Genomic DNA, 12,527 nt, shown 5'->3' with positions numbered 1-12,527 from the left:
AAGAAAAAAAAGTGTGCTTTATTTATTAGAAAAAAAAATTAAAACTCCAACTTTAGTCGAACTATACCATTTTCAGAATTGAGTTAATTATTATTTCCACATTCAATTTATCACCCATTTTATAAACAACATATAGTTAATTGTAAAATAATTTTACTTTTCTCACCGGATTTGGCGAAAAGAAAATCTAGATTAAAAATCTCTAAGAAATGCTCGGATTAAAATCATTCATTAAAAATCATTTCACATTTTGCTAAATTAAACTAACATCTAGGTAGGCAGGTACTTGATTTACGTCACACTGCTGTTGCACAATGGGCTATTGGCAACTGTCTAGGAAACTTCCCTGAGGATGATTCGAAGATATGCCATCGCAATTTTGATCCTATGCATAAGGGATGACTCCCATACTTTGGTAACCCGACGACCTGCGCGCGAAGTCGAGCACTTTACGGTAGATCAGTTTAACGAGGACCGATGCCGCACACCCTTGGTTCCTACGCAGGCTGATCAAGGTGGTCTTCCACTCGCTTACTGTTTGCAGCCTGTGAGGCTTGACTTCAGTGTTCTACTTTGAACCGTGTCTTTACGATCAGTCCACTGCGGGACTAAACAAACATCTATTAATATCATTCCATTAAATAAAATGAAATTTCAATTACCTATATATTTAAATGCATGTTAATAAACAAAAGCAAATAGTCCTTCCTTGTTAAATACTTTTGTCTTAGACTTTGTTTAAAATTTCTTTTTTTTTTTCCTCTCTAGATGGGTTGTCCTTGTTTCGAGCATTTCTTTCACGTGAGTTTAGTGATGAAAATATAGACTTTTGGTTGGCTTGTGAAGATTACAAACGCTGTAGAGTAAACAAATTAGCGTCAAAAGCTAAGAAAATTTATGATGATTACCTAGCTGTTTCTGCTCCAAAAGAAGTAAGCATAAATTTAAAGCATGCGCTTTTCAATTTGTTGAATTTAATTAATTAAAATTTAAATTTGCTTATTATTAGTTTTACTTAATGATACAATACAACTTAAAAATCTTGCTTCGTATATTAAAGTAATATAAAATCTTTGAATTCATAGGTTTGCTAACAAAGCTAAAATTAGTTTTTAAATTTTGTGTAACTTATAAAATATTTCTATGCAATAAACGTCTATAATAGACTCCAAAAACGTGTTGTTATATTTTATTTTATTAAATTATTTTTAGTTAACTTTTAAAAAATTATAAAGGGAAATACGTCATTTATTATAAAAAATCGTTTGCTTTTAAATATTCTTTTCTTTCCATAAGTTTATTCTATTGCATGAAGTAATACGCGAAACAAAAACAAACAAAACAATTTGTAGATATTTTTTAGTAACACATTATTCTACAGTCTTTGCATTCATAGGTTTTGCTAACATAGCTAAAATTAGTTTCTAAATTTTGTATAACTTAAAAATATTTTATATATAGTAATTTGTTACTCCAAAAAGATCTTGTTATATTTTATTTTATTAAATTAGTTTTTTATAACTTATAAAAAATTCTAAAACGAAATCCGCCATTTATTATAAAAAATCGTTTGCTTTTAAATATTTTTTTTTCTTTCCTTACCTTAATTCCATTAGAACAAAATCATATATGGAAACTTTCTAAGTTGCACATTATTTTTACTGTTAGTAAATTGTGCTAAATATTTTAGAACACAATTACGTGGTGTATTATGATGTTAATTTGATGCAAATGTTAGATTCGAAGTAATTTTTTTTGTTGACAAAAGTTAGAGTTGTTTTAGCTAATTTAATAACGTTTTATGAAATATCCCGCACATGACGCCACAGGTATGGAGCTTTATACGCATTTTAAAAGCTTTTTGAAGAATTTTGTAAAAATATTTTTAACTGTAAACATATTGAAAATTTTGAAAGCTTTCTCTTATCAAATTAAATTGACTTGGCGAAAATAAAATAATTTTTTTTCCTTGTAGGTAAACCTGGATTCTTCTATTCGCATCGACATTCAATCCCACCTCCAAAACCCAGATAGGCAGTCTTTCGATTGCGCTCAAAGGCGGATACAGGGTTTGATGGAACAGGACGCCTACGTCAGGTTTCTGCAATCAGATCTGTATACAGACCTGGCGCAAGGAAACTCTCATACATCTAGTTGAAGACATTTAAACAGTCTTTAATGTCTTTTCAAACATTCCCATTTGTTGGAACTCTGACATCATTTGAGTATTTAAAAAAAAATCTTATTCAAGCTCTCTCTTAGGATGTATTATTAATGTTGTATTATTTTATGCTCATATCTATGTTCTTTTTAAATAACTTTTCAAAAAAAAAAATTTTTTTTCTGAAGCTTTTCAAAACGTCTTTATCCACTTGCTTTAATATGCAGTTATGACAGCTAACCAGTTAATTCAAAAGAATATTATTTTATTCAACTTATTTTTCAATTGGAACGAAATAGTTTTTATTACAAATGAATTTTACATTATCCTTATAAAATTACGTTAGTTTAATTATTTATAAGTTTAAATATTTCTTAATAATTAATATTATGATAAAATTCTTTTTCATCATTTAGCACTTTGTTTAAACATCCTAAGAGTGATTAGTAGAACAAGGTTTTTTATCTTTTTGTTGATGTTTTTTTTCTTTTTGGAAATCTCATTGAAAGATCTAAAGATCTTTTGTTTTCATAATATGGTAGATCGCATCGATGCCTGTACATTATTTCATGTGACATATGTATTATTTATATGATGTATTTTCTTAAAGGCAATGTGTGTGCTCTTAAAAAATACAGTAGAAGATGCTTGTCTTCGTCATGAGTTACAGCTTAATGCTGAATGATTGTTTTGGCTCTTATATGATTAATTTTGATACACCGTGATGATATAGAATTCAGTTAGAATATTTTTATGCTGTTAAAAATACATATGCTCATGTTCTTAGGTCATAAAAGCGTGAGCCTTTGGTAATTAAATTGCACCCTATGTATTGTTTTTTCTTCGACACAAGTTACGGTCTAATGCAGAATGAATGTATAGCTCTTATATGATTAACTTTGATACACGTGATGATATAGAATTGAGTAAGATTATTTTCATGCCATGAAAAAAACATACACATGTCCGTGCTTTTATGTCATAAAACCATGAGCCTTTGGATATTGAGTTGCACCTTATTAATTGTGTTTCTTCGACATAAGTTACAGTTTAATGCTCAATGATTGTTTAGGCAATTATACAATTAAGTTTTATACATAGTGATAATAAGATGATATAGAATTCAGTACCGTTAAAAATAACTTCATATGCTCATGCTTTTTAAGTCATAAAAACGTGAGCCTTTGGCTGTTTAGTTGAGCTGTATTAATTATTTTTCTTCGGTATAAGTTACAATTTAAAGCTGAATTATTGTTTTGGCTCTTATACAATTAATTTTGATACCCCGTGATGATATAGAGTTCAGTTAGAATCTTTTTTACACCATTAAAAAACATGCTTTTATGTCATAAAAGCATGAGGCTTTAGTAAATGAATTGCACCATTCTAATTTTTTGTCATTTAATATTAATTAAGTTTAACAGAATTTATATAAAACATATATTAATGTAAAATAAAATTGGTGCATAATTTTAGCCTTACGATCGAATACCGAAAGTGAAGTTGAAATTACACAAAATTTATCCTTATATGAAGGTATGGTAATTATAATAAACAATGATTAATTTTATTGTATTTTAATTTTTAAAATGAATTGATTTATTACTTCAGTTATTACTATTTTTTTCAACAAGGATATAAGATCTAATTAGTGAAAAAGTGTATTTCAAATACATTTACTCAAGTCTTCTCTAAAACATAATTTAAGAAAAAGCATTAGTTTGTATATATTGTTGACGAACTTTAGAATGTGAAAAGCGTTTATACGGTTTTATACATTTTCCACTTTTGAAAACTAAAATAATTATCTGCTTAAGCTTTAAAATTAGAACTGAAGGTTTTCTGATAGAATTTTCGTATCTAAACTTTAAGTGTCTTTTATAAAAAATAAATATCTAATACAGAATTTAAATATTAGCTTTCATATAACACATATCTAAAACAGATCCAATAGCTTTTTATTACTACATATTGCTTTATAAAATCTTTGTATACATTAAATAACTTGATAACTTCAAAAATTCCTTTTGAAAAAATGTCAATAGTTAAACTCGCCTTATAGAATACTAAATTGGCGAGTTAATAAGTGATTTTTAATACGCTTATAATAAGCATTTCTTGAATATAACATAACACTATTAACATGATTAAAAGCTCTTTAAAAATATTCTTGTGAATTTTTACTAAGTATAACAAACACTATTAATATATTTAGTTACAAAATGGGTTTTCTGAATTTTCTACTTTTTTGGAAAATAATTAAATGGTAGAAATTTTTCTGGAACATTTTGTGAAAATTGATTTGTTGGTTCATTAATAACTCAATGGCTTTCATTATTTTAGCAGAAACAGTTGAACAAAAGAAGTGATTTCATGAATAAAAACTAGATTCTTGAAAGTCTTGTTCACAGTGTTAATAACTAAAAACATATCTTAAAAAATTTAATATATTCAAATTATGTTCAATGCTGCAATTATGCATTATTCACTATATTGCTTTTAGGAGTTGAAAGTAATGGTAAAAAGCTTTCTACTGAAATATATCTGACTTTCATGAACAACTTATGCGACGTTTGGTTTCAAGCATAGCTCAAACCAGTTTTAGAAATTTAATAAAGAAATGAAAGAAAAAAATCTTTATCCATGTACTTTGAATATGTTTTTGTTACATTTTTGGTGGACGAACGAGATCCATGATTGTTTAAAAAGAATTGGATCTTTAAAAAGAAATTTAATTAAATATAAATTTAAAATTGAATTTAATACAAACTAGTTTAAATTTGTCCTTTTTCGAAAAAAATTAATATTATCTAAAATATTTTCCAATTGAATGCAATTTTTTTCCCAAATATTTTTTTTTACAAAAAGTCTTTTTTTGTCTCGTTTTTATTTCAAAACTTTTAACAATTATGAAATATCTTTTCGGTTTTTTTTATTTGGTTTTCTTAGCATATTTTAAGAAAAATATATAACTGAATGTAAACTTAAAACATACTTTACAGAGTTTATTAACAAACAAATTTTAATTTGTTCGCTTTCGAAAAAAAGAAAACTCACGTTATCTAAAATATTTTCTAATTGAATAAAAAAAAAATTTTACATAAGTATTTTTTTTTCGTCACTTTTTTTTCACAATAATTAAAAATTACCAAGACATCTTTTGGACTTTTTTTTATATAATTTTTTAACATATTTTAGGAAAAGTATATAGTTGAATTCAGGTGTTTTTCACCTTAAGCAATTTACAAAATCATGGAAAAGTTTGTTTCTGTAAAAATGATTTGATTTGGATTTGAAACGAAACGCCTCATACGTATCGTTATATCCTCATATATGACGTATTCATATTCACCATATTCATTTGTTTGGAGTTCATATTTTATACTAAGTGATGAAAAGTTCCAAAAGTATTATCATTGAATAAATCTTGCATTTGTGTGTAATATTTATCAATAAATATAAATATATGTGTTGTTTTGTCTTACGTTTTCAACAGCTTACCACGTTTTGTAATATATCTTGTAAACATGTGTATATTTATTTAAGTTATTAGACGTGGTTTTTGTGACCAAAATAAAAAGTTGTGTGAAACAGTAAATTTTATTTATTGCATGTAAATATTAGTGAGACTTCTGTTTGACGCACTTTGTGCTAGTACAATAATAAGTGTGGAAATATGTGCTATTGTAAATACACCGACATATATTAATTGATAAAATTGATATCAATTGGAATTAATTTACTTGACTTCATTTTGTTATGCAATGCTGAAAAAATTATAATCCACTGAAATGAAAATTAGAAACATATGTAGCGAATTTCGTGGATATTGTAATATTGCATGTTAAATTGTTTTCTTTCGTAATTGTGCTACAAATTTATTTTATTAATATAACTGTTTCTGTAATTGTGTAATAAAAAATTCACCAGAAGTGTTTAATCGAAATAAATTATTTTGAAATTTTTCAAGGAAAATAATGTGCACTGAAAATATTGTACAAATGGAAATCACTGATTCCTGAAATAAGCTAAATATTTATCATTGTCCATCATTTCTTTTATAAAATTCAAAAATTTTATGTTTTCATTACTGTGACAACTATTATGATTTAAGAATATTAAATTGTATATTAATTCAGTTTCAAAGAATAAAATTTCTTATGAGAAAAACTGAACTGGACTTAAATTTTTTATATGCTCTTATCACAACATACAGAGTGTTACATAATAGACTACTCTTAATATAAGTTTTTAAAACCCTTTTCTATACACATTAGGAATTACAGATTAATATTTAAGCCGCGATGGCTCAGGGGATAGAGCGTTCGCCTTCCATTGAGATAAACCGGGTGATGGCTGGTGGATATGAATCCGCTGTAATATTTATTTTATCAAGCCTTTAGGTTGCGCCATTCAATCGTGATAGCATGTCCGTATTTCCGTAATAATTTTCCAAATTTTCCTTTTTTTATATATTTATTTAAACATAACAATAGGAACACTAAACATAAACACAAATAAACATAAAATTTTCCTGATTATGCATTATATATTCAAATCGGATTTTTCCGATTCCACGAGATGTTTATCTCGCCAGTTCAAGTTTCATTCTGATTGAATTCTCCCTCGGTTAGGGAAGACGCCTAGTAGAAATCCCTTTTGTGGGGATTTAACCTTATTCGTGGCTTGAGTTGCCACATCCTCCCGCCCCGAAAGAGAGTTCAAAAACAATTTACAAATAGAATTTAAAATTATACTAATACTAATTCTACATTAAACTACCAAATTAACAATTCACGACATAAATAATGAATCATACAAAAATTTATGAAAACAATATCAGCAAAAAAAAAAACATAAATTCGAATTAGAATAAAAACAGTCACTTATTCATAATCAACTTGTAATTTGTTACTCACTCATTTGATGCAATTTCTAAATTATACAATAACTGTACTGGGCGTCTTATGACCCCTGAAGACGTTTTCACAGAGACTGATCTTACCTTGCCATCTCGACCCTTGTGGCATTCAAGAATTCTTCCTAACTTCCAAAGTTGTCTTGGTATTTTCTCGTCACCTATTAAAACTATATCATTTACATTAAATTCAATGTTTACATTTACATGTTTGTTGAAATTTGCACCTTTTAACAGAAGAAGATATTCCCTTTTCCATCTTTTCCAAAAATTATTTAGAATCTTTTCCCTATACAAAAATCTTTTTATCAAATCCCTTTTACCTTTAAATAATTCAAAATTTGCATTACCTGACCAATTAGGTAAAGCTGTTAATCTTCTTCCAGTTAAAAAGTTAGCAGGAGTGAGAGGGAATGGTTCATTAGGTTCATTATAAACATATGTTAATGGACGCGAATTAATTATAGCTTCAATTTCTGCCAAAATAGTCTGCAATTCTTCAAATGAAACAAATGATTTCCCTAAAATTTTCTTTAATGCGATTTTTGTTATTCGAACCATTCTCTCCCAGTATCCTCCCCACCATGCAGCACGTTCAACGATGTACTGCCACTCAATACCCCTTTTGCTAAAATAGTTCTGAACTTCGAGTTCATTAATGTTCATGTATAGTCTCTTGAGTTCAATGTCAGCACTTTTAAAAGTTAAAGCATTATCAGAGTTTACAATCCGGCAAATGCCTCTTCTGGAGATAAATCGTCTGAATGACAAAAGAAAATGTTCTGTACTTAAACTCGACACAACTTCAAGGTGTACTGCTCGCGTTACAGCACATGTAAATAATGCGATGTAAATTTTATCATGGTCCTTTGAGTACACAGGACCAGCAAAGTCGATGCCTACAACTTCAAATGGATTAGCTTCACAAGTTCTATTTGCAGGTAATGGAGCAACTACCTGAATTCCATGTTTAACTTTAAATCGTCTACACTTAAAGCACTTATTCAAACAAGTTTTTACAGCTTGCCTCCCTCGGATTATCCAAAATCGTTCTCTCAATTGTGTAAGTGTATCCGAAACACCAGAGTGACACAAGTTTTTATGTTCTTTAAATATTAAGAGTTCTGTAAATTTTGTCTTATTTGGGATGATAATTGGGTGCTTTGATTGAACATCGAAATCTGAATTTTGTAACCTTCCTTTTAAGGCTATTAAATCATCAGCTGACAAAATTGGATTTAAATCGTATAATTTCGAATTTGGATGTATGGGACTATTGTTTTTTAAATCCAGGTATTCCTTTTCAAATTCAATTCGTTGCACAACTTTAATCCAGTAAGTTTCCGCGTTGGTCAGTTCACTCGCTGTGATTGCTCCTATCCTCTTTTCGTGCGCTGCCTTACAGTTATGAATGAAACGAAATATGTATCCTGTAATTCTGAAAACTTTGTTTAGGTCACTATAATTATCAAGATTCAGTAACGGCTGAATAGATACAGTTTTTAAATGTAAAGTTACAATTTTTCGTCTCTCTCCTACAACGTTATGCAAGTCAGGACAAGAGGCGCTTTCATCGTGTGGGATATTCCTTTCTTTTAGCCATGGAGGTCCCGATAACCAAACAGTATCGTTTAAAAGAGCTTGAGCATTCATTCCTCGTGTAAGTTTATCTGCAGGGTTATCTTTTCCGCTACAATGATGCCAATGATCCGGATTGGTTTTTTCCTTTATTTCTATCACTCTGTTTCTAACAAACTGCTTCCAATCATCGGATTGTCCCTTGATCCAGTGTAGGCAAATTGTAGAATCTGTCCAGTAAAATATTCTTTTCTCATTTAACTTAGAGAAAGTGTCTTTAAGATAACTTCCAATTCTTGCGGAAATTAATGCTCCCATCAGCTCTAACCTCGGTAAAGTAAGCTTCTTTAAAGGGGCTAGGCGAGATTTAGACATTATAAAGCTCGTAATATTGCTCATCCGGAAATAAGCTACAGCTCCATAACATTTAGGGCTTGCATCGGAAAAAATATGAATCTCTAATGACTCCCAATCCAGTTCTTCGAAATATTGCCTAGGTATTTCCAAGTTTCGAATTATCTTTAATTCGTTATACCAATCAATAAATTTGTCCTTTATTTCGGTGGGAACACACTCATCCCATGAAATGCCTTTTTCCCAAATCTGTTGTAACAAAAGCTTTATTCTAATACTGAAGGGGTTCATTAGTCCAATGGGATCAAAAAGCATACCGCCTGCTGCCAAGATAATTCGTTTAGTTATCACCTTGCACAATCTCAGCTTTTCAAACTGTCGAATGTCGAATCTAATGTTGTCCTCAACATTGTTCCAGATAAGTCCCAAAATCTTTAAAGGTACGCCTAGTTCTTGAGATGTTTCTCGGCAATCTATAAAGGCTTGTTTCCATGCTTCGCCAAGAATCGGAGAATTTGTTGTCCATCTACGTAGATTCATGCTAGCTTGTCCAAGAATGAATATCATCTCCTTACTCAAACGAAAGGCATCCTGCACGTCAGAAGTTCCGTCGATCATATCATCTACATAGAGTTCATGGAGCATTTCACACGCTTCACCATAGTCTTTGCGATATTTCTCTATGTGTAATCTTATTGTTGCTGACAACAAAAATGAACTACACTTAACTCCAAATGTAACCCTTTTGTATCGAAGTGTTTGGATATTGTGATTGCTGAGATCGAGATTAGGACCCTTTTCTTTTATCCACAAAAATTTTAAAAATTCTCTATCTTGTTCTGCGATCCCTACTTCCAAATATGCACGCTGAATGTCAGCGCAAATTGCAATTTTGTGCAATCTGAACCTCAAAATAATTTTCAGTAAATCCGGGTTTAAGTTTGGACCGCAATCTAAACAATCGTTTAATGACAATTCCCCTTTACCCTTCGAAGATCCATCGAAGACTACCCTAACCTTTGTACTGTCCTTTTGTTCGCGTACTACAGCGTGATGTGGGAGAAAATAACCTGTATTTATATTTTTATCTAAATCCATTTCTACCCTTTCAACAATTCCTTCCCGTACGTGCTCATTTATGATCTCATCGTATTTTAAATATAATCCCTTATTTCTCTCGAATGTTTTGTTTAAACTAAATAAACGACGTTTTGCAATTTCATAATTACTATTCAATTCTCTATTATCCGCCCTCCATAATAATCGAGTTTCGTATCTTTTATTTGAATATGTCGTATTTTGTTCAAACGATTCCAAAATTTCTTTATCTGACGGAGATAGTTCTTTATCTGCATTTATCCCGATTGCTTCCAATGACCACAAATTCTTAATCCTATCACAATCTAATTCTTCATTTTCAACAAATAAATGATTGACTGGCACCTCCGGTGAATTGGATTCCTTATCCTGTCCTTGTAGTAAAGCTCCAAAAATACTATCCACTGCGATCAATCTTTTACTAATTCTTACGTTCCTTTCACCTAAAATTTGTGATATGTAATCCGAACCAATTAAAACATGTATTTTATTGGAGGTACTAACATCAGCTAATTCAATCCCCATTTCTATAGCAATATTTCTAACCCATTGTGACGGAATGCTAATTTGTGCCGAAGTAATCGAGTCAATTACCACCGCTTGTATTTTTATTTTTCGATTTGAATTTTTTATACTTTGTAATGTTAATTCGACCACATCATATGTGCGCTTTTCTGCGATTTCATTTCCGAATGTATAAATAATTAATGATTCTTTATTAATAACTTCTAAATTTAATGACTCAGCTATTTCTCTTAAAACAAAAGATTTATTCGCCCCTCCGTCTAACATACAACGCAATTGAATATTAACTCCCTGTTTTGTTTTGCTTTCCGCCGAAAAAGTTTGCAATAAGATCGAATTACAAGCGCTCCTCTTTATTTTATTTTCTTTAGAAGAAAGAGAAATCATAGACGATATAGCATTTTGAGTTTCTGGGATTCCCCCTTTCCCCCCTTGCACGGCGTCAACCGCTGGCGCCGAAACATTTTTTCTTTCATTATGTTCGTTCCCATTACAAATTAAAGAGTTATGAGAAGAAGAATTACACTGTTTGCATTTTTGATAATTCCTATCACAAAATTTACTTAAATGATTTTGAAAACATATAAAACATAAGCCCTTAGACATTAAAGCTTTCTTCTTCTCAAACACATTTAACAAGCAATCGTGACTCATATGATTTTTAGAACAGAAAATGCATTTAAAATTATTCACATGTCTATCAGAATAGGAAGTATTAAAGTTTCGCTTTGAATTGTAATTTGTTTTCGCGTAAGAGTCAAATTTATGAGGGTGTGAGTATCGTTCTTCAACGTGTGTAGCTAAAACTGCGGCGCTAGATTTATTGCCCGAATAATCATTTCTTTTAGTGTTCGAATAATGAGGCCTATTAGGGTAACTTTGATCTGTTTTATTTTTAAATGAATAATCTCTAACAGTTGCATTTTTAGGATTCGCTAATAATAATGCTGCTTCTCGGCAATTTACCTCATCTTTAATAAATTGAAGCAACAAAGAAATATCGAATAATTCACCTGTTTTACGTTGCCGATTAAAATTTAAATTCAATTCCTCGGGTAATTTTTGTAGAATTACTGGGCATAGGAGATTACTATAAGTTCCTGCAGCTACTCCTAATGATTGTAAAGATCTAATTTGGATTTCTATTGCGTCATACATTTTTCTTAATCCAACAATATTATTACAAGATTTAACAGGATCTATTAATAACAGCTTATGCATATGTGTTGACATTATAATATCAGGTCGCCCAAATCTATCTTTCAGCAATTGTATTGACGCGTCATAATTTTGATCCGTAAGTGAAAATCCCGATACTGCACTTAATGCTACTCCTCCTAGATAGGATTTTAGATATGTAAACTTTTCTATTTTCGATAATGAAGTATTATTGTGTATTGCAACTTCAAAAGAATTCCAAAAATCTAAAAAATAACTACAATCACCGTAAAAAGTTTGAATATTTAGTTTCGGGAGTTTGACAATATTTTTAGTTTCGTTATGTGGTACAAACTGAACAGAGTTATTTACATTTGCCGCGACATTAGTCTCGCTTATCTGAATTACACCTTGTGGTTTAACAATTAAATTTTCTAAATTCCTTTCTATTTTCGATTTCGCTTCAATACCCTTATCTTTATATTCTTCACTTAAATCTATTTCAGCTGCCATATCCTCTATTTCAATTTTTAACTGCACTTCATCATCAGCTTTAATTAAATCATTTAATTTTTCTGTGAGCTGAGATTTTAAGCTCAAAAGCTCATTCACTTTCATTTCTTTCGTATATTCATTCGAAATTTCAATTCCTATCGTATTTTCTATCTTAGTTAAATGCTTACTAAATGAAATTCTTAACCTTTTTCGTTTTTCCTTAATTCGTTCTAAATCCAT

At 29.9% G+C, this 12,527-nt stretch overlaps 2 protein-coding genes across 7 annotated transcripts in view; one reads left to right on the top strand and one right to left on the bottom strand.

The window, feature by feature from the left end:
- The window catches only part of LOC107455989 (regulator of G protein signaling 2), a 177,294-nt gene extending 174,009 nt beyond the window's left edge, over positions 1-3,285 (top strand). For all 6 annotated transcript variants that reach the window (XM_016073744.4, XM_016073743.4, XM_016073742.4 and 3 more), the window contains 2 exons: positions 769-932; positions 1,976-3,285. In XM_016073744.4, coding sequence (XP_015929230.2) covers positions 769-932; positions 1,976-2,158 — 347 coding nt within the window. In that variant the 3' untranslated portion in view covers positions 2,159-3,285. The remainder of the gene's footprint in view (positions 1-768; positions 933-1,975) is intronic.
- A 3,791-nt stretch (positions 3,286-7,076) lies between these two features.
- LOC147802529 (uncharacterized) lies at positions 7,077-12,527 on the bottom strand. The gene is made up of 4 exons (XM_087152753.1): positions 12,080-12,527; positions 8,253-11,971; positions 7,430-8,036; positions 7,077-7,240 (listed from the first exon to the last, which is right to left on the bottom strand). Exons 1-4 carry the CDS (start codon positions 12,525-12,527, stop codon positions 7,077-7,079), a joined length of 4,938 nt encoding a protein of 1,645 aa, XP_087008879.1.

The sequence above is a fragment of the Parasteatoda tepidariorum genome, chromosome 10 (assembly GCF_982258835.1).
Source record: "Parasteatoda tepidariorum strain Cologne lab strain chromosome 10, Ptep-v5.0, whole genome shotgun sequence".
NCBI classification, from domain to species: domain Eukaryota; kingdom Metazoa; phylum Arthropoda; class Arachnida; order Araneae; family Theridiidae; genus Parasteatoda; species Parasteatoda tepidariorum.
The sequence above is the reverse complement of the archived record's forward strand: the minus strand, read 5'-3'. Positions and strand labels throughout refer to the sequence as shown.

Coding starts and splice junctions, on each gene's coding strand:
- LOC147802529 (XM_087152753.1), bottom strand. CDS start 12,527: ATGGATTTAGAACGAATTAAGGAAAAACGAAAAAGGTTAAGAATTTCA. Junction 11,972..12,079: donor AAATATTCAAACTTTTTACG/GTGATTGTAGTT, acceptor AATCCTATCTAG/GAGGAGTAGCATTAAGTGCA. Junction 8,037..8,252: donor TACAAAATTCAGATTTCGAT/GTTCAATCAAAG, acceptor CATGGAATTCAG/GTAGTTGCTCCATTACCTGC.